Source organism: Camellia sinensis, chromosome 2, assembly GCF_055761805.1.
Source record: "Camellia sinensis isolate YWXY chromosome 2, ASM5576180v1, whole genome shotgun sequence".
Lineage (NCBI taxonomy): Eukaryota > Viridiplantae > Streptophyta > Magnoliopsida > Ericales > Theaceae > Camellia > Camellia sinensis.
Window position 1 is genome coordinate 227,488,249 of NC_138962.1, and position 21,216 is coordinate 227,509,464.

General features: G+C 38.7%; 1 protein-coding gene across 1 annotated transcript; it reads right to left on the bottom strand.

Moving 5' to 3' along the window:
- Positions 1 to 4,996: 4,996 nt before the first annotated feature.
- Positions 4,997 to 7,873, bottom strand: LOC145819468 (uncharacterized). The gene is made up of 4 exons (XM_082913467.1): positions 7,805 to 7,873; positions 6,328 to 7,541; positions 5,538 to 6,198; positions 4,997 to 5,434 (listed from the first exon to the last, which is right to left on the bottom strand). Exons 1-4 carry the CDS (start codon positions 7,871 to 7,873, stop codon positions 4,997 to 4,999), a joined length of 2,382 nt encoding a protein of 793 aa, XP_082769593.1.
- Between the last annotated feature and the right edge of the window lie 13,343 nt (positions 7,874 to 21,216).

Consider the following 21,216-nt stretch of genomic DNA (forward strand, 5'->3'; position numbering starts at 1 on the left):
GGCATTCGGCCACGAAGTGGGCTTCTCAGCCCTCAGTGTCCCTCAAAAGGGAGCAAATAGGAAGTATGCCAAAAATTAGAGCAAACGGAGATGGTTAAGCGGTCCCGAACCGAGGCACACGGCCTAACGGCTCTGAAAACCGGGAACCGGACTCCGAAATGGGCAAAATGGCCTACGGCCCCCAAATGTAGCCTACGGCCACTGAGAGATGGTCTACAGGACCTCTCCCTTCCCTCAGGAAAAGAAACAGAGAAAACCAAGCCTGGTTCGCAAACCGAGACAAGGCACAGAAGAGGGTTCGGAAGTCCGGAGGCAAGGCTCACGGCCGCAACTCTGAAACTTCTGAACAAGCATATTATGCAACATCACCAAGCGCTCAATCGGTGACGTCTGAGTCTTAAGGTCGGTAAAAAATGGGGTGTCTACAGTTACAAAAAAGAGTACTAACTCAATTACACATTAAGCCCTTGGCTTGGATTTACATGTAATACATCAAAAGAAAATAGGACACCAAAAGTCTGTCCACCTCTAGCCTCCCAAGCTATGTCCTTGGATGTGGTATACTACCTATACCTGAAAATAATGTCCCATAAAGGGTGAGCCAACGCCCAGTAGAGATATGCTAAACACAGCATGAGCAATAACTAAGACATTAGCAATTGATAAATGTTCAATTTTCATAACCCATTTCCATCTCATGACCACTACGTTCATGTTTCATTTCAGTTCCCATTTCTTATCAATTTCACAATTTACATCAATGGCTCAGAACCTGGCCAACTACTTATATGAGACAGTGACTCATATTAAACATTTCTCATTATCACAATAGATAAACATACAAGTTGTATCAACATCTCAACAGGTAAGCATACAAGTTGTACCCACATTTCAACAGATATGCATATTAGCTATATCAACACTTCCAATGACAAGCATATGAGCTGTATCAACACTTCCAATGACAAGCATATGAGCTGTATCAACACTTTATCTGACAAGCATATGCGTTGTATCAGTGGAGTCCATCCCCTATCTCCTCCCAAACAACATCCGGTTTAGAGGTCCATCCCCTATCTTCCCCTAAACCGTGGAGTACATCCCCTATCTCCTCTCACACACACAATGCATATATACACAAAGGTCATATACACAATCAATCAATACATAACGTTAATGTATTCTGTCCACCGTCATACTCTGTGACATAGCCAATTGATTAGTTTTAGTTTGCCTAATCATCATGCATTGTCTACAACAATCAAAACTACCCTCCACCGATAACCCAAGCAATTATTTCTAAACCGATAATAAAAGCTCCAACAGATAAAATATCAATGTTTTCAAAAGTGAGCGATTTATAAATCCAACTCCATCATTTCACACATAATGAGCCAATTTCATTATTTCCAACTCAATTCCATAAGTTCACAATTTTCCCAAATTAATTATACCAATTAATTTTAAATAACAAATTAGGGCTTTTACCCCCAACTCTCGGTATTAACCCAAAGGTTCCAATATCACCAACCAACAACAATATCATCATTTGAAACCCAAAATACATATTATGAGCCCAAAATCATAAAACCCTCTTTAACACATTTTGAAACCCTAAGTCCCAAAATCAACCATTTAAACAATAGGCTCAAAATCTAGGTTAAAACCCATAAGAGTGAGTAGGAATCCCTACCTCAAAAGATGAGACCCAACGAAGAAGATGGTGAAAACGAAGTTGCTCCAAACCACGAGTTTCTCGGATCAAAAGATAGCCCTCGACGATCAACAACCTTTTTGTAAAGGCCAAAGGTGAGAAACTCACTCCTACTAGATCAATACCTAGAGAGAAGTCAAGGTTTTAGAGAGAGGAGCTCTCAAAATGGGTTTTAGAAAAAGTAGGAGAGAGAAAGGAAAGTAAAAAGTGATTTAAAATCACCCAGCGGATAACTCATATACGCATGACCTACTCGAGCGGAGAACACAATGCTCGAGCGCCAAGAACAAAAATCCGGACACACTCGAGCACAATAAGGCCCGCTCGAGCGCCAAGACACAAGAATAAAGCACTTCCGCTCGAGCGCGAAAACTAGTCCGCTCGAGCGTAGATTTCCCCCTCCCAGAACTTATACCCAGAAAGTACTACCCGCTCGAGCGCCACCAAACCCGCTCGAGCGCTATCGCTTGAGCGTAAACAAATCCGCTCGAGCGTAAAAACCACATCTGCAGAAGTTTTGCAGGAACACGAAATACTGGAGGTGTGCAATCCCCGCTCGAGCGGATCGCTTAAAAACTGGACAACAAGGAATTGAAACCAAGGCCTAACTAACCTGTAAAAACCTTGCTCAAAACATCCTAAAACTCAATCAAGTGGAATTAAAGGACGGCAACAAGATAGATACCACTACCAACTTCACGGAACCGAGTCTGGAATACAACAGAACAGTAAAGGGACAACCGGGATCGCTATATATATACTTATCGCAAGAGGTGCTGATAAGGCTTATGTTTAGAATTTAGAATTGCGCAAGCTGTGGTCAAATTTTTTAAAATCGATTACTTATTTTGAGATGATGGGATGTTGACACTATTATGGTTTGTGTCATAATGATTAGCAGATGATGATGTCAGCAGGTAAGATTGGCTCACTCACACGAGCAATCGCCCTTGGCGCTTGGGAGCGAGCAAGAATGAGACTAGTGGTTTATTTTTATTTGGAGCCAAGAGAGGCTTAAATAATCCACTATGTATGTCGCCTTGGTTACAACCAAGATGAGGTCGTGTTAAGGATCAAACATGGATATTAGTACCCACTTTCCATGTTGTGCCTGTTATGATTAGCTAGATGCGAGATCTCATTTGGCGCCTAGAAGGCGAGCAAATAGAGAATTCGGGTTAGGCGCTAGAAAGCGACTAGATTAATATCTGTACGGTGCATCGAGTATGACGCCACTCTTTATGGAAGAGTTACTCCACCGTAACATGTATTCATACTATATGTGCTTGGCGACTGAGTAATGAGGTGAGAGAATGGATCCCTATTTCCTCACTGTGTGAGTCTTACGTGTCATTATTGATATGACTTTCATTTATGTACCTTTTTGTGACTTTTGACTATGTCAAAAGGTAAGGGGTTGATGTTCTGCTACTTTGGTATGTCGCCTGCGGTCATGTATGATTCGGCTTTAAGGGACATCACTGGGAAAACGGTCAATCCTAAACTAAATGGCATGAGGGCAAAGAGAATATCATCTAGTATTACACCACTGTCGTATATTCACTGTCGGCAACTCACATCGCTCTGTATGAGAGGCGGATTGGGTGTGAATATATTGCAAGAATTGAGAGGGTCAAACATGCTCTTTTTGAGGGATTAGAGATGTTTTTTTAACCGTTGTAATTAGATGGGTCTGGGATATATGAGACACTATTTCTGTTCTTTTTGGGTTGATGTCTCTATGCTGGCTCATTTTGAGTTTCTAGTATAGAGCTCCCACTTGCAGGTGTTCTCAGCAGTCGCACGGTGCAGTGGCTAGTATGAGATTGTTCATTTTTTGGGGAGATTGAGATAGAGATGTGGCGGTGTCATGCCAACTCATGTCTGAATGGGAGATGTTAGAAATTGGGCGCCCATGTGGCATGACCCTTTGAACCTTTTGAACCTTATCCATGTAAGTTTGAATTTGAATTCAAAACTTACTTGGATAACCACTCAGGATATCCATATCTATCTGATATAACTGATATGGATAGATTATCTAATATATCTGATATAATTTGGGATATGGGTGATTAAGAGAAGAATAACGTATGTCGTATGTTTTTCCCATATACTGACTCTCTCCCAAAATACAACGATCAAGAGCCATTTTGCACTGTGACTTATGTGATATTCATTCTGTAATATCGCTCCATTGCTGGGTTGATTGATCAGATTCAGGAAGCACGTGATTTACCCACGAGATCCTTCAATTCAGACTTTGCAGAAAAATGTATGACCATAATTTTTCATCCGCTGCGTTTACCTGAGATTTACACATCGATGCAAATGCGGGACAAACAACAATGGTGGTGGTCTCTCTCTCGAGATGACAAAGAAAAAGAGAGATTTTAAAAATGTATTTATAAAGTCAGATTTTATTGTAGAGGTAAATTAGTCACAAAAAATTAAAAGAACATGGAACTTGGATGCCTTTTAATAAGTACGATATGTATAAATATTTTTTATTGTTTGGTTCCCCGTAAATGAACTACCCTAAAATTTCATGTAAAATGTAAAAAAAAATTGATGAAAGTCATTTGTTAAAAATACAACTCCAAATATATTTGTTATCTAATTTGTTGTTTTAGAAAATGACAAAAAAAACTTGCAAAATCTATGGAGCAATTGAAGGGTCCTAAATATATAAAAATACATAAGCTTTTAAATGATAAAATAGAGTCCCCACTGATTTTTGAGAAAACTATATGTTTTTATACAGGGATTCCAAATTAATTTTCAAAATTCCCCATTGAGATTTTGAAATTTTCTTTTTTGCCTATAGTTTTACTTTTTTGATTTATCCCCACAGAAATTCCTAAAAATATTATTTACGTTTATAGTTTCAAAATTGTTTTTGAATTGCCCTTGAATTTTTTTTTTTTTTTTTTGTAGGGGTTATTTATATATTTAGGATTTTCTTAATTTAAGATTTTGTATATGAGGTTGTCTAATAGGAAAAATTTTCTCAATAGTTTCGCCCATTGTGGACAATTTGTTTTGGATCAGTTCAACTCAAATTGCTCCTAAATTAAAAAGAATAGAAAATATATATTAGAGAATGTATTTAAAAAGTAGAAGCTAAAATAGTTGAAAACAATTTTTTTCCCAAAATTTGAAAAAATAAGTGAATTCTATCCCAGTTGGTTAGAAACCCCTCTAACTCATTTTTTTTTTAGATAGTGTATGAATAAACAGAAACTACAGACGAAATGACCAAAAGAAAAATAAACAGGGGAGTCATGAGCCAGCAACATCAAGATGAACAGCCAAAGCAACCGAATTCGGAACCTCTTCCATCCAAACACGCAACCCCGGAGAGAAGATAGCCAATCTAGCCAACTGGTGAGCAACCACATTACCAGTACGGCGAACATGGCTTACCATAAAGGAATGAAAGGAGGACGACACTTGACGAGCTTCCATAATCAGGGGACCAAACCCAGCAAGTTCAAAATCAGCATAATTGGCAGCCATGAAAGCATTAACCACAGTCAAAGAGTCCCCCTCCAAGTGTACATCTGCAAAACCCAGCTCGCGAGCAAACCGAACAGCGCGTAAAGCTGCCTCCGCTTCCACAAAATCTACATCCAAAATTTCGCCCGCCTGTTCAGAAAGAGAAGCCATTACTTGGCCCAAACTATTACGAGCAACGACACCAAGACCCGAGACATGTTGCTCTTTGCCAATTACGCCATCAAAATTTAGCTTAAAAAAACCCCATAGCTGGAGGCAACCAAACAGCTAAGGATGCCAAAGGCAGCTGGGGAAGAAGACTAACCTGAGCATCAATAAAATTCGAAAAACTACTAAACGCAATGGACGCCACCTCCCCCGCACAACTATTGGTTTTTGCAAAAACCACTTGATTACGATGTAACCAAATACCCCAGCATATCGAAAAAACAAGGCCCAAAACAGCAGAGCCATGGGATGAAGAGATTTGCCAAATCCAATCAAAGAAAGCACATGTCAACCCCAGTTGCCATAAGTGATCTAAACCCGCAGCCAACCAAACACGTTCGGCAAACTCACATTGGAACAAACAGTGGCGCACAGTTTCCACCCCCTCACCACATACCTCATAGTAATCAGTAAGAGGAATACGTTTCTTAATCATATTTTCTTTAACTGGCAAAATATCGAGACAAGCTTTCCAAGCAAAAACGCGAATTTTTGAAGGAATTTGTAACTTCCAAATCATTTTCCAAAAAACGGCAGAAGTCATCCCATCCTCTGAAGAACCAGCAGCCATGTCAATATTAGATGTAGTCAACTCCAAAAGATATGCCAACTTGACCGAAAATATCCCATTCTTTGAGTAATGCCAAACAAGAGTATCCTCGGGCCAATTTCGATAAAGAGGAATTGCAAGAATTGTAGGGACATCAATAGGAGAAAAACTAGAAGTGATGATCTCCTCATTCCAACATCCCCTATCCCTATCAATGAGAGTCGAAACAGGTGCATCCAACAGCAAGTCCGTAGGCGGAACAACAAGTCGGAAAGACAAAGGTCGTGGAATCCATTGATCCCCCCAAACCTGGGCTCTTTGACCATCACCAATTCACCATCGCAACCCGAATAGTAAGAGAGATCTCGAACCATGAATGCTTCTCCAAGTTAAGGATGGATTACAACCCAATGAAGCATCCAAAACAGAGGAATTAGGAAAATACCGAGATTTAAGCAACTGCGCCGCCAATGACTCCGGATGCTTGAGAAGCCGCCAAACTTGTTTTGCAAGCATCGCCCTAATAAAAGCCATCAAACTACGAAACCCCAAACCTCCCTTTTGTCTTGGCAAGCAAAGTTTGCTCCACCTAAGCCAATGGATCTTTCTTTCTTCCTCACGTTGACCCCACAAAAAATGACTAATCATGGAATCAATTTCATGACAAAGGCCCACCGGAAGCATGAAACAAGACATGATGAAAACAGGAATAGCTTGTGCAACGACCTTAATCAAAATATCACGCCCTGCAGCGGATAAAATTTTTTCTTTCCAACCATTCAAACGTTTCCAAATATTTGTTTTGATATACCCAAACACCTCCCTTTTTGATACACCAACAAAGGTGGGCATACCCAAATACTTCCCAGTAGTTGCCATAGCCTCCACTCCCGGCAGATGAGAAATGGCTTGTTTGGATTGGTCATCAACATTCTTGCTAAAAAATACCGAAGACTTATCTAAATTGACTTTTTGCCCCGATGCCTCCTCAAAAGCACTCAAAACATGCATCAAAACTTGAGCTTCATCAAAAGACGCCTTTGCAAAAACCAAACTATCATCAGCAAAGAAGAAATGGGACACCCGTGGCCCCGAAAGACTCAACTTCACGCCAGCTAACAATTGCCGCCCAACAGCATTATGCATCATACATGAAAGGGCTTCAAGCATAAGGATAAATAAATATGGAGAAATAGGGTCCCCTTGACGCAATCCCCGCGATGGAAAGAAACACGGCGAAGGTACACCATTGATAAGCACCGAATATGAGACAGAGGACACACACTGCATAATTAAAGCAACAAACCCGGGGGCAAAACCCAAACGAACCAAAATACTCTCCAAGAAAGCCCACTCAACACGGTCATAGGCTTTACTCATATCAAGCTTTAAAGCCATATAACCATCAGACCCATGGCGACGAGATTTGAGCCAGTGAAAGATTTCAAAAGCAATAAGGACATTATCAGTGAGGAGACGGCCAGGCACAAAGGCACATTGAGATTCCGAGATCACTGACGGAAGCAATAATTTGAGACGGTTTGCAAGAACCTTTGAAATTATTTTGTAGACCACATTGCATAAACTAATAGGCCGAAGTCTTGTCGCAGGAAAATTCTCTCATTCGCTTAGGCAATGGCCTCCAATGTATCAAAAAAAATAACATAATTCTTTAAAAGGGTTAAATGACACTTTGCACCTTGTAATTTTGCTAAAACTGCTTTTTATTCTTTGTAAAATTAAAAGTGGCACTTTGCACTCTATAATTAGAATAAATTACACTTTACACCCTTACGCTTTATACCAAATCTCACTTTAATCTCTTCATTTTCAATTGTAGTAGGCAACCCCTTACACTTTTGGTCAAGTTTCACTTTCGTCATTCCATTAGTTTGGTGTTAAATAAGTTAATGGAAATTAGGATAAATTACACTTTGCACCCCTACACTTTACATAAAATTTCACTTTTGTCAATTATTTTCAATTGTAACAATCAATTAATTATATTTTTGATCATGTTGTAATGTGGTCATTTCATTAGTTTGGTGTTAAATTACCTAACAAAAATTGTCACATAACCCTCATATGAGTTAGTAATTTTCTTTCATGTTTTTTTTTTTTCTTCTTCTTTAATTTTTACTGTATTTTCTAAATCCATCACATGAACCACCTCTTTCTTGCTACTTTTTCATTTTTTTTCCTCACAACCTTCCACCTAGGGTGAATAAAAAACCGACCAAACTGTTTAAACTGACCAAATCGGTCAAAATGGTCAGTTTTGGTCCGTTCTTAAGCAACTGATGACCGATTTGGTTTTGAAAATTCAAAAAAAATTATTTTCAGTACGGTTTTGGCTTTACTACTTTCCAAATCGAATAAAACCGAAACCAACTGAATTTTTTTTACTTTATTAGAGTTCACAATACACACATGTAGTCTACACACTAAGGTCAAGTTTGGCATCCCAAAATAAGTACACACTTTTTATCTTTTTATCATCATATCATCTCTTTACTTTTCTGCATATCTTTTCGTAAAAAGACAAAAAATACACTTATTTAGGTCATCACAAACAACCCTTAAATCAAATCTATAAATTAATAACTTCTTATTTCATATTCTAGTGAGTGCCTGTGGAATTTAATTTTATTGAATAGATTTATATTAATTTAATTGTGGGTTTGGTTTTGCTCAACGTTTTTTATTTTTATTTTGTTTAACATATTTATATTTTTGCTGGAAAGTATTGTGCGCTAGTGATTTTAACTAGGGGTGAGCATGGTCCGGATTGAACTGGATTGGGGTAAAATCAGGACCAATCCGTTATTTATGGTTCTTAAAAAATTAGAATCAATCCAATTCGTTTAAATCATAGAACCAATCCGAACCAATCCATTTAAACACGGATTTGATCGGTTTAGGACCACGGATTCACATAATTAAATAACAAAAAAATGTATATATAACACTTTAATTTCATAAAAACATAAACATAGCGCTATATTAGTTCCACAATAGCAACATATTTTTCTATAATAGCGACATACTGTTCTAGAATTTAAACAACCATAAGAAAATTGGTTTCACCATAAGTATTTAAACCATTACAAATTAAAACTAAAAACTAACAAACAAAAGTCATAAAAGAAGATATTATGCGGGTTTAGGTTTGAGTTTAGGTTTTATATGGAATAAGAGAAGATACTATGGGGAGGATGTACAATAAAAATATAGACTATTTGTATACGATTCGGATCGGTTTCAATCCGGAACCGTGGGGTTCAATCCGGAACCAATCCGTGGACTACGGATTTTTAATTGTTCAATCCGGAACCGAACCACGGATTCAAAAAACCAATCCAAACCTATTAGATTGGACTGGACTGGATCGGATTACGGATTTCACGCGATTCCTTACTCAGCCCTAATTTTAACCTCAAATTGAAGGCCCAACTGAATTTACCGCACCAAACCGAGCCCAATTGATACTAATAGTTTCGGTTGGTATTAAAACTCCAACGGTTTATTTTGATTTTATAAATTAGCAAACCGATAAATTCGGTTTGGTGTTAAATTGTCCACAAAAATCGACCAAATTAAACCATGAACACCCCCGCTTCTACCTATTTTCCACCACCTTCATATAGCAAAGAAAAAAATATTATGAAAAAAATAAATAAGTAGAAAAGAGAAGAAATTTTCATTTTTATAATTTGACTAAAAGTGCAATGGCTTAATTGTTATAAATGAAAAATGAGGAATTAAAGTGAGATTTGATGTAAGGTGTAGGGGTGCAAAGTATAATTTACTCTAATTTCTCTTAACAGATTTAACACCAAACTAACGGAAAGATCAAAGTGAAACTTGGCTAAAAGTGTATCGGATTGACCGTTGCAATCGAAAATGAAAGGATCAAAGTGAGATTTAATGTAAAATATAGGGGTACAAAATGTAATTTATCCCTATAATTACGTGAAAGTTACACTTTGTCAGTGGCCTAGTAAAATAAAAAAGTTGTATGAGGCACCCTATAGTTTTGTATAACTTGCATAGCATCCTTAATTTTTAAAAATTATTGAGGAATATAGTGAAAAACAACATTTACAAAAACTATGGCTGCAAAAATGTAACTTTTTCCTTAACTTTTTCCAAGTTAAATTTGGATTGCAACTTTAGTTGAAACCTGCGATTGAGAGGCATGATTCGAACAAGAATGAATTTGTACACATTTTTTGAATGTGTAAACAATATATAAAATGCAATTAGTCAAAATATGTGGACCACATATCTAAAAGTGTAATGATCCCGCCTAAAATGGTAAGTCGTTACTACTTTTCACCATTTAAAATATGTGTATTGTTGAAACGTGGTATTTTATTATTATTATTATTTTTCCATTTCTTGTCAAATTCTTGCGAACTTTCACAACTTTCCTCTTTGATTTTTCCCTTTCAAAAGAGAAACCAAAAAGAGTAAGGACAAAAACATCCAAACACAGTCTTACCAGGTTAGATTAGATTGAACCAAGCATTGATGACCTGTAAGTGTTAGATTATTTAGTAAAATGGCCCATTATTCATTTGCAAGATTGGTCCTGGGCCCTTGAAGTTAAGTGGACCATCTTTAGGTCCATGGCATAATTTCTCTAGCTTGCACAATGGGTTCTCATTGGGCTTAAAAATATTACATTTTTTGGACATTCTATTTGAATTCAAAAAATATCTCAGTACGCCTAATTTAAATCTATAAATTTTAATTTTTATTATATCCTAATGTGAATTTACTAATAAGGACAATTCATATTAAACCCTAAAATAATTTTTTTTTTCTCATGGTACACCCTAATCTATTATTCCTATTCAAATCTCTACATCTTCTTTCTCAAGAGATCAAAGTTAGTTTGTCTTCTTCTTCTTCTTCTTCTTCTTCTTCTTCTTCTTCTTCTTTCTCACTCCAAAACTCCAATCCACCTTACCAAAACTCACCATTATCATTAACATTATTGTTTTTTATTATTTTGAAACTCTAAATCATAGAAAAAAGTTTAAACAATCAAACAATGGTAGATTAGGGTTTCAAAACTTGTTTTCCTCCATTGTTTGATTGTTCAAATTTTCTTCTAAGGTTTAGGGTTTCAAAATAATAAAAAACAATGATGTTGATGTTAATGGTGAGTTTTGATAAGGTGGATTGGAGTTTTGGAGTGAGAAAGAAGAAGAAGAAGAAGAAGAAGAAGACAAACTAACTTTAATCTTGGGGGAGAAGATGTAGAGATTTGAATAGGAATAATTGATTAGGGAGTACCATGAGAAGAAAAAAAAAATTATTTTAGGATTTAATGTGGATTGCCCTTATTACTAAATTCACATTAAGATATAATATGAATTAAAATTTATAAATTTAAATTGGGCGTACTAATATATTTTTTGGGTCCAAATAGAATGCCCATACATTTTTCACTGGTAGGAATGGTGGGCATCAACACATTGGTCCATCTAGCCCAGTCCAACTCTAGTTTTTGAGAGCTTGAAAAGGGTATTCTAATCCGTAGAACTGGGTTGGACCAATATTTCTTCTCCTTTTCATAAATATGCAATGCATACAGATACAGTAAATATATTTGTAATATTTATTTGGGGAAATTATAAAAAAAAAAACCCAGGGTTTAGCACCCTTTTCAAATTAAACCCCATGCTTCCAATTGTGACAATTTGTACCCCACCATTCCACTCATATTGCAATTCGATTCCCCGTCCATCTCCGTCTTTATTAGTTAACGGAAGACTGATTTGGGCGTCAAAATTGCCCTAATCTTTACGATTTAGGGCAAAAGACACTCTTCTATTGTGCACTATCTATCTTTTCCATTCTAACCAAACTTAAGGGTTGTTTGGGATGTCCTAAATAAGTGTACTTTTTGTCTTTTTGGACTAAAAAGTTGAGGAAAAAAATATGGATGTTTGGGTTAACTTTTTGACTTTTTATGAAAAAATGTGTATTAAAAAATTGTATAAAGAAGTGTGTAAGAGAAGATTAGAAATGAAAAGTCAACAGCCATACAATCTCTGGGGAGGAATTGATGGTAAGAAATTATTGGCTAATTTTCGGACATTGCACTTAACGGTTTTGTTTGGCCTGTGGGGGCTATCACGGGGCCCATTTTGATAATTTGAATCGTTCGATGCGTAAAAATCGTCGAGTACTATACAGCTATTAAAAATCACATTGATCGGATATCGATAGCTATCTGATCATATGTGTTTTTTTTCAATCATTAATTATAACACCAACCATTTTTTTTTATACAAAACTGATTTGATCATATAGTTATCGATATCCGATCAATATGATTTTTTACAGGCATATAGTACTCGACGAGTTCTACACATTAACGGTTTAGATTATCAAAATGGGACCCGTAATGAGTCCTCATGGGCCAAACAGTAGTGTGTGAAAATTGCACCAAACTGTGCAATTTTTCCTTTCAAACACAGCACAAGCTTCACGGGTAAAGATGATGAGTTGTACGACTGTGTGATTTGATGTGTGAAAAATTATTTTTTTAATTTTTTTTGAATGAATAGTAATAATTTTTTAACTTTTTGAGTAACTTTTTGACTTTTTGTCCTTTTTAGTAGATCCTAAACCAGCCCTTACCCTTGCACAAATTTCATCACAGCACATCAGATAAAGAAACACTGCATCAAGCATACACCATAAATCAAGCTAAGGCATACACATATAGTATCAAACAACATTCAAAGATAAAAGTCCCAACATTCTTACTCATATTTTGCAGTAACACAGCTCGATGATACGCCACAGTGACATTGAATTGGGAAAAGTAAGCACCCTACCAAGTCCCTTTTCTCTTCCACTTCTTCACACCCAAATCAGCAACCCTAAGAACACAAAGCAAAGAAACCAAGAAATTCTCATTCAACGAATCCCTAACAAACCCAATTCTTTTGTTCCTCATCAAACCTAGAAATCCTAATGGATCGATTTGTGGCAATTCGCACTTTTCAGGGACCCGTTTCCACGAATTGATCCGACCCATGTTCTCTCTCTCTTGTTCTTCAAGCATTCCAAGCGTTTCTGTGAAATAAGAAGGTGTTATCGTAAATGGGTTTTCGATTGGGGTTGATTACCCAATTGCCATTGAAGAGATTGTAGGTAGGTGGTAAAGATTGGGGTTCAGTTGACGAAAGTGGGTAGAGAGGAAAGACGGTAGAGTAGAAGAAGACGAGAAGGAATGTTGGGAAAATGAGCCATGTGAAGAGTGTTTAGGATAGTTTAGAAGCCATTGTTAAACATTGCTAGTTATGAGGAAGATATACATATACAAGTGTACGACAGAGAGAGATCTGTAACAGTGAAGATTAGGGCAATTTTGGCACCCAAATCAGTCTTTCGTTAACTAATAGAGACAGAGATGGAAAGGGGGATCGAATTGCAATATGGGTGGAATGGTGGGGTACAAATTGTCACAATTGGAAATCTGGGTTTTAATTTGAAAAATGCCCTAAACTCTGAGTTTTTTTTTGTTTTTCTAATTTCCCCTATTTATTTTGAAAAAAGATTCTTTTGTTTTCTTTTAATTGTATTTGCTGTATGATTTGTTGTATGTTTGGAATGTTGGATCGAATGATTTTTAATGCATTTTTTCATTAAGTTAGAATTCAATATTTTGACGTTGGTTTCGATGGTTTTTTATTTATTTATTTTTATGCATTTTCTTAAAAACCAAATTGATTATCTTTTTTTAAAATCAATTTAGTTGGAAGAATAGTCACTAAAAAGTTATTTTACAAGTCAAAAGAAGAATTTTTAGCGACAAAATTTTAAAATGTCTCTAATAAATGTACGAGACAAAATAATTTGGTATAAAAAATGTTTATTTTTTTAAATAAAAATTCATCACTAATGTCTAATTTCCTCACTAAAAAGTAATTTCGTTCCTAAATTTTTTGGGAGCTGCTATTATCACTATACTTTACTCCAAATATACTCTTTTCTTTATCTTTATTATATATAGTTACTATTGTCACTTTACTTTACTCTAAATACATTCCCTTCTATGTATAATACATTACAAAAAATTCGGGTTTTTGAGACGGCAAAATGTCGTCGCTAATACTCCTAATGCTGTCTCAAAAAATTTTTAGCGATGGCAAACAATTTTTAGCAACGGCAAATGGGGGGTCACAATAAAGGGCGTTGCAAAAACTTTTTAGCAACAGTATCATGTCGTCGCCTTTTTTTTGCGGCAGCAGTTGTTGCTTTTGGCCTGTCGCCTATAATAATGTAAAAAAGTGAGACCTTTTGCTACGGCACTGTTTTACCGTCGCTCAAAGTCTTATTTGAGACTGCAAGTAATGCTGTCGCGATATGCGTTTTTTTTGCGACAATGTGGTGCCGTCGCAAAAAAAAAAAAAATGCAATAAAACTAATAAAAAATATTAAAATTACATTTTTTACGACGGTATGGTGCTGTTGCAAAAAAAAAAAAAACTGCAATATAATTATTAATAATATTAAAATTACCTATATTATATGAAAAATAATTACAAAAGAAACCAATAATTGCATAATAATATAAAATTTTCTGTATAGAAATAACAATTTCTCCATAATTAAAACATTTTTGCTGTAGACACCCCATTTTTGACCAACCTTAAGACTCAGACGTCATTGATTGAGCGCTCGGTGATTGCGTATGTTGTGCTCGTTTTGAGGTTTCGGAGTTCTTGGCTGAGAGCCTCGCCTCCAGACCTCGGGACCCTTTGTACTTTGACTCGATCCGTGGACCAAGTCTTGTTTTCTCTTCCTGGAGGGAGGGAGAGGTCTTGTAGACCACTTCTCAGTGGTCGCAGGTGTAGACACCCCATTTTTGACCGACCTTAAGACTCAGACTTCATCGATTGAGCGCTCGGTGATTGCGCATGTTGTACTTGTTCGGAAGTTTCGAAGTTTGGCTGAGAGCCTTGCTTTCGAGTCTCGGAACTTTTTGTGCTTTGACTCGGTCTGCGGACCAGGTCTTGTTTTCTCTTCCTGGAGGGAGGGAGAGGTCTTGCAGACCATCCCTCAGTGGTCGTAGGCTACGTTTCGTGGTCATAGGCCACTGTTCCCGTTTGGAGGCTAGTTTTCAATTTTCAGAGCCGTCGGTCGCGCATCTCGGTTCGGGACCGCTTAACATTCTCCGTTTGGCACGGTTTTTGGAACACACCTTGTTTCCTTTGTCTAGAGGGACACTGTGGCCCGGGAGACCACCTTTGTGGTTGCACGCCACTTCCGATGCTTAATAGCCTGTTTTCGGGGCACCTGGCTACGCGTTTTGACCCCCGAACCCTCGTTTCGCATCCCACTTGGTTCATTTTTGGCATGGACCTTGTTTTCATTGTTTGGGAGGTGGTACAAGGGTGGGAGACCACCTTTTCTCCTTGGAGACCACTTTTCTCCCGCTAGCCGGTTTTCTTGTCAGGAAGCTGGTCTCCTTGGTTTTTGAGCCACATTTACTGGTCTCCCACCATACCATTAGCTTGCATTCAATGTGGAGACCATCAAATGGAGTTGTCGACTACCTTTCATTGAGTTGAACCTTTTGAACTGGTTGGCCGACCAGGGGAAGTGGTCGGCCGACCACCTGAACTGGTCGGCCTATCTCCCCCAGTTTTGTCTCTGTGAGTTGTTACCAGCTGTACCAGCTGGAAGGCACAGATTGGATCCTCCATACACGTGTATGGAGGATCTTCAACCTTGGTTTTTAGCTTCTTTGAGAAGTTTTGGTTCCTTTTGGCTATAAAGGAGGGCCTCCCCCTCCTTTGTGAGGGTTCAGAAGTTGGTTGAAGGCATACAATACATCTCCCTCTATATCTCTCTATTTTGGCTCAAAAAGTGTATTGTTCTTGCACCTTTGCACACCACCTCATAGCCTAACCCTTCCACCATTGATTGGAGCTTCTTGGAGGCCATTTTCAGAGGTTAAGGAGTTGGGTTTTGGGTCCAGAAGTTGCTGTCTTGCTGAGTTTCAAGGGTAACACACTTTTTCCCTCTTTTAAGCTTTATTTTGATCCATCTCTTAGCCTTATTTGCATGCATATTTGAGCTTTGTTGTCGAATGAAAAAAGTCTTGTTTTGAGGTCCTTTTGATGTTTGTTTAAGGCCCTTTTGGTGTTGAGGGTCTTCTACCCTCTTGCATGCCTCATTTGGCCTTGTTTTGTGCCATGCCATAGGGCTTTTGAGCTAGTCTTTGCTTGGCCTTTTAGCCACTGAAATCTAGCGGATTTTCAGTGGTTGACATATGGTTTTGAGGTCCTAAATCAGAGAGGGGTGACCCTCTCTCTTTTTGATCTTGTTTGCTTGCATTTTGGCCTATCAAAGGAGCCTTCATTTGCACAACTCCAAGCCTTGTTTCAGCCCTTTTTCAGTGACTTTTAGGGCCTGCCTAGGCTCTGTCCAGAGTTGGTTTTGTCACTTTGGGTGTGTCTCTTGCATGTGTAGAATAACCCCTCTTATAGCCTATCAAAGGAGCATGACATTCTTGCATGCATTGATCATGTTTCAGTGGATTTTTTGGGCTTTATTTGGCATGTCATGTCTTTAACTTTTGCTGGTTTAGTGGCCTCTTGAATGCTTCATATGCTTGTAGTGTAATCCATGTTCACTAGCTCACATTGCATGTTGTTTTGGCCCTTGATTCTAGCATATTTTGGCCATATTCTAAACTGATTTTATTCATGATTTGGGCTGCCTTAGCTCTATTTTGAGGTCCCATAGTCGAATGATGCTTTCCGTGCATGCTTGTAGTGTAATACCCTTGCCTAGCTTCGAGTTTTGAAGCCTCTTGCATGCTTACCATGAGTTGTTTTCATGTTTTGGCATCATTGAATATGTTATTTCAGAGCTTATACTTGTGCCATATTCCCATGTTTTCCACTCTTTAAATGCGTTTGAGAGTTGCGCTTGTGTGCCTCATTTTTGGACTATTGCATGAGCTTCATTTTTGTGCATTGCAAGCCATCATTTTAGTCCATTTTGCCACTATTTTGGGTCTGCATAGGGACTTTTTGGGGTTGGTTTGGTCATTTGGGCATCACTTTGCATACCTCTAGTGTAATGCATTTCACTAGTTTCGGTAATTGTGCCATCCAACATGCATCGGGTGAGTTGTTTGCATGATTCAGGACCATCTTGTATGTCATTTCAGAGCTGGAACATGTGTCATTGTATGCCATATTTCATCCTTGTCATGCTTTGGTAGAGTTGCACTTTGTTCCTTAGGTTTGGTCCCTTGCATTTGTGCATGTTTGCATGTACCTTGTTGCCTCATTTTCATCATATTGGCCACTGATTTGGGTGTGGCCGAAGCCCATCAATCTTGGTTTAAGTCCATCTTGCATTGTGTATGCCCTATAATCCATGTTATCGCATGTTTGATCATTGCATTACGTATGCCTCGTTCATAACATTGCGTATGTTAGTGCATTGTGTATGCATGCCATATAATCCATGTGCATTGAGTATGCCATTGATTAGTTCATAGCATTGTGTATGCCATTTGCATGCTTTCATGTCATTCCGTGCATCTTCGCATCACTTAGTTGCATTGCATTTAGATCGCATGCTAGAGTTGCATTTGTCTATACATTGTTTGTTGCATTGTGTTTGGAGTAGGGTTTAGTCCAAACACGGGAAACGAGGGACGTTTCGTACTCAAAGTGACGAAACATGCCTCGATTCTTGGTCGCCGACACTCTTGATCACCCATGATGGAGTTGTTGGTTTTAGTTGCTTATATGTGCATTCATGTCCCATTGAGTCGTGCAATTCGACTCCTTGGCCATCATGTATCGGGATGCGTGATTGGTGGCCCGAGGATCGAGGACTACACTCCCTAGAGCTTATGCAATGATGGGGAGAATGGTCGGGCACACATATGTTGAAAATACCTTGCCTTTTCTCTCTCTTGCCTTTGTTGCAGAAAAACCAGAAACCAGAGGCAGAAACTGGTCGGCCGACCAGCTTTTCTGGCAGGCCGACCAACCCTTTTGGTTTCTCCCACAAAAGGTGGTTGGTAGGTGGTCTCCAAGGCCATGAGCTGGTCGACAGCCTTCCCATGGGGTCCCAGGGTGTAGTTTCAACCTTTTGGAGCTTTGTGCAAGTTTCTGAGATCAATTGCAAACAAAGGTGAGTTGAGGCATCGCGATGGATTTCCCGACAAGGCGACTCGAGCATGCATGCATCCTTTATCATTCGGAACAGAGCTGAGGCAGTCCATTTCATGTAGCTTGCATGCTATTTTATTTGCTTCCTTAGTTTAATTTGTTAATTAATTAATGTTGTGTAATATTTAGCTGTAATTCGTTATTCATTTTGGTTGTGTAACAACTAGTTTAATTAGCTTAGATTAGCTAGTTGGTTCTGTATTATTTATTTAGACCCTCCGCGAGAGGGCGAACTTTGTAATAAGTGTGCGTGTGTGTGATGCATGTCTTCCAACCCCACGTCTTTCTCCATTTTATTTACCAGCTTATGATGGTTAGTTTTAGGGCACGTTTCAATTAGCATCCTTATGCTTGTATATTTGCATCCATTCATCTGTTTTGTATGCACCGGGCTCGGTGCATCATACTAACTGCATTGTATTTCAATTCTGAGTTGAATACATATTATCTGTAGCATCTCATATGCCATCTTAGAATAAGCCGAGCCTATCTTAGTTGCATTTCGCATGTGTTGCATTAGCCATCTTAACATGAACTAGGATCATGCATTGATTACTAACTAGTTTCTGTTTTGGCTTGGAGTACTTGGTGAGTGTTTATGCTTTAGCATCCTTACATGTGTGTGAGTGACTGCCATGATAGTATGCTTACCATGAGGCTAACTGTTTATGTGATATAACTGCCTGAATGCCTGTGGGTGAAGGTTGGATTACTTGAATTGGGACAATTCATTGAAATCTGTATTTTAGCTTACTTGCGAGTAATCATTTTCTAAACAAACGGATATGCAATGATTTGTTCCAAATTAGGCGATCTAGTCTATACTTGTTTTGCTGCGTGCATCACGTAGTAATTCTAGGCTAATAAACCGGAATAAGAACGCATGTGTTTTCAAAAACAAGATATCATGTTTTGTAAAGGCCGATCTTTGATCGGGCGAGCGAGGGTGCTCATTGCATGACCTTCCTCAATCGTACCCAAGTTCTCGAGCCGAGGCAACTTTGGTAATGACGGACACGTGGCCTTAGGCACGAGTCAGGGTTTCCTAAATTCTCCCAAAATAAAATATTTAAGTAGCGACTCTGTATCTGGCAAAGCAGTCCATGTTTGACACTTCTTTCTAAAAATCAGTTTTTCAAAACGATTTGCCGGATTTGGACTCTTTGGTGATTTATCAATCTCGCATTTCACTTTGCGAGATCAGATTAAGAATCGTGACATTTGAGTCCGAACTGTAGTAAGCCCAAATAAACAAAACGGGATTTTTCCGGGATATTCGCGGACGTCTACAGCAGGCTACTTTTCATGGTCGTAGGCTACTGTTCCCATTTGGAGACTAGTTTTCGATTTCGGAGCCGTCGGCCGTGCGCCTCGGCTCGGGACTGCTTAACATTCTCCGTTTGGCACGGTTTTTGGAACACACCTCGTTTCCTCTGTATAGAGGGACATTGTAGTCGAGGAGACCACTTTTGTGGTCGTACGCTACTTTTGATGCTCGACAGCTGATTTTCGGGGCTCCCGGCCGCGTGTCTTGCCTCCCGAACCCTCATCTTGCATCAGTTTTGGTTTGCCTTGGGTACAAACCTTACTTTCCTTGTTTGAGAAGTGGTACAAGGGTGGGAGACCAACTTTTTCCTTGTAGACCACTTTTCTCCCCGCCAGCCGATTTTCTGGTCGGGAAACTGGTTTTCTCGGTCTTTGGGCCACATTTTCTGGTTTCCCACCCCATCATTGGCTTGCTTTCAATGTGGAGACCACCATTTCACCTGGCCGACCACTTTTTTCCTGGGAAACCACTTTGGGTGGTCGACCAACCACTAAAAGTAGCAGGCCGACCACCTTTTCTGGTTGGCAACTTTCCCCACTGTTTTGGCAGACTGTATGAATGCCAGCTGTGCCAGCTGGAGGACACAGACTGTATCCTCCATACATGTGTATGGAGGAATTGCATCCAAGTTTAGCTTCTCCAAGAAGCTTGAACCCTTTGTTTTTCTATAAGAGAGGGTCTTCCTCTCCATTCCAGAGGTTCTGAGTTTTGCCTAAGGAACAAGTGTATATCTCCCTCTATATCTCTATATTTGGTGCCTAAAGTGTGTGTTGTTCTTCACCTTTACACTACAACTCTTAACCACACACCCCACCATTGAATAAAGGCTCTTGGAGGACCTTTTTGGAGGTTGAAAAGCTGGTTTTTTGGTTAAAAAATCTACTGGTTTTGCTGAGCTTCAAGGGTAATCCCTTTTCTCCCCTTTTAAGCTTTGTCTTGATCATTCTCTTAGCCATACTTGCATGCTTATTTGAGCTTTGTTTTCAACTAAAAAAAGCTTCATTTTTGAGCACTTAACATGTTTGTTTAAGGCCTCTTAGGTGTTGAGGGTCTCTTACCCTCTTGCATGCCTTGTTTGGCCTTGTTTTGTGCCATGCCTTAGGGCCTTTGAGCTAATCCTTGCTTGGCCTTTTAGCCACTGAAATCTAGTGAATTTTCAGTGGTTGGCATGTGGTTTTGAGGTCCCAAATCAGAGAGGGGTGACCCTCTCTCTTTTTGTCTTGTTTACTTGCATTTTTTGGCCTACCAAAGGAGCATATATTTTCATACTTTCAAGGCTTGGCTCAGGCACTTTTTGGTGACTTTTAGGGCCTTCCTAGACTCTGTCCATGGTTGGTTTGGTCACCCTTGGCATGCTTCTCATGTGTGTAGTGTATTCTCATTTATGGCTCATCAAAGTAGCATGTCAATCTAGCATGTTTTAGCTCCATTTCAGTGGGTTTTTGGTTATCATTTGGCATGTCATGGCTCTATTTATGGTTGGTTTTATAGCCTCTTGCATGCTTCATATGCTTGTATTGTAAATCTTGTTCACTAGCTTTGAATGCGTGATGTTTTGGCTCACCATTCTAACATATTTTGGCCATGCTCCAACATGATCTTGTTCATATTTTGGGCTGTCTTAGCTCTATTTTGAGGCCTCTTGGTCGAATGATGCTTTCCATGCATGCTT

Coding starts and splice junctions, on each gene's coding strand:
- LOC145819468 (XM_082913467.1), bottom strand. CDS start 7,873: ATGACGAAAGTGAAACTTGACCAAAAGTGTAAGGGGTTGCCTACTACA. Junction 6,199..6,327: donor TTACTATTCGGGTTGCGATG/GTGAATTGGTGA, acceptor TCTCATTGATAG/GGATAGGGGATGTTGGAATG. Junction 5,435..5,537: donor CGAATTTTATTGATGCTCAG/GTTAGTCTTCTT, acceptor ATTGGCAAAGAG/CAACATGTCTCGGGTCTTGG.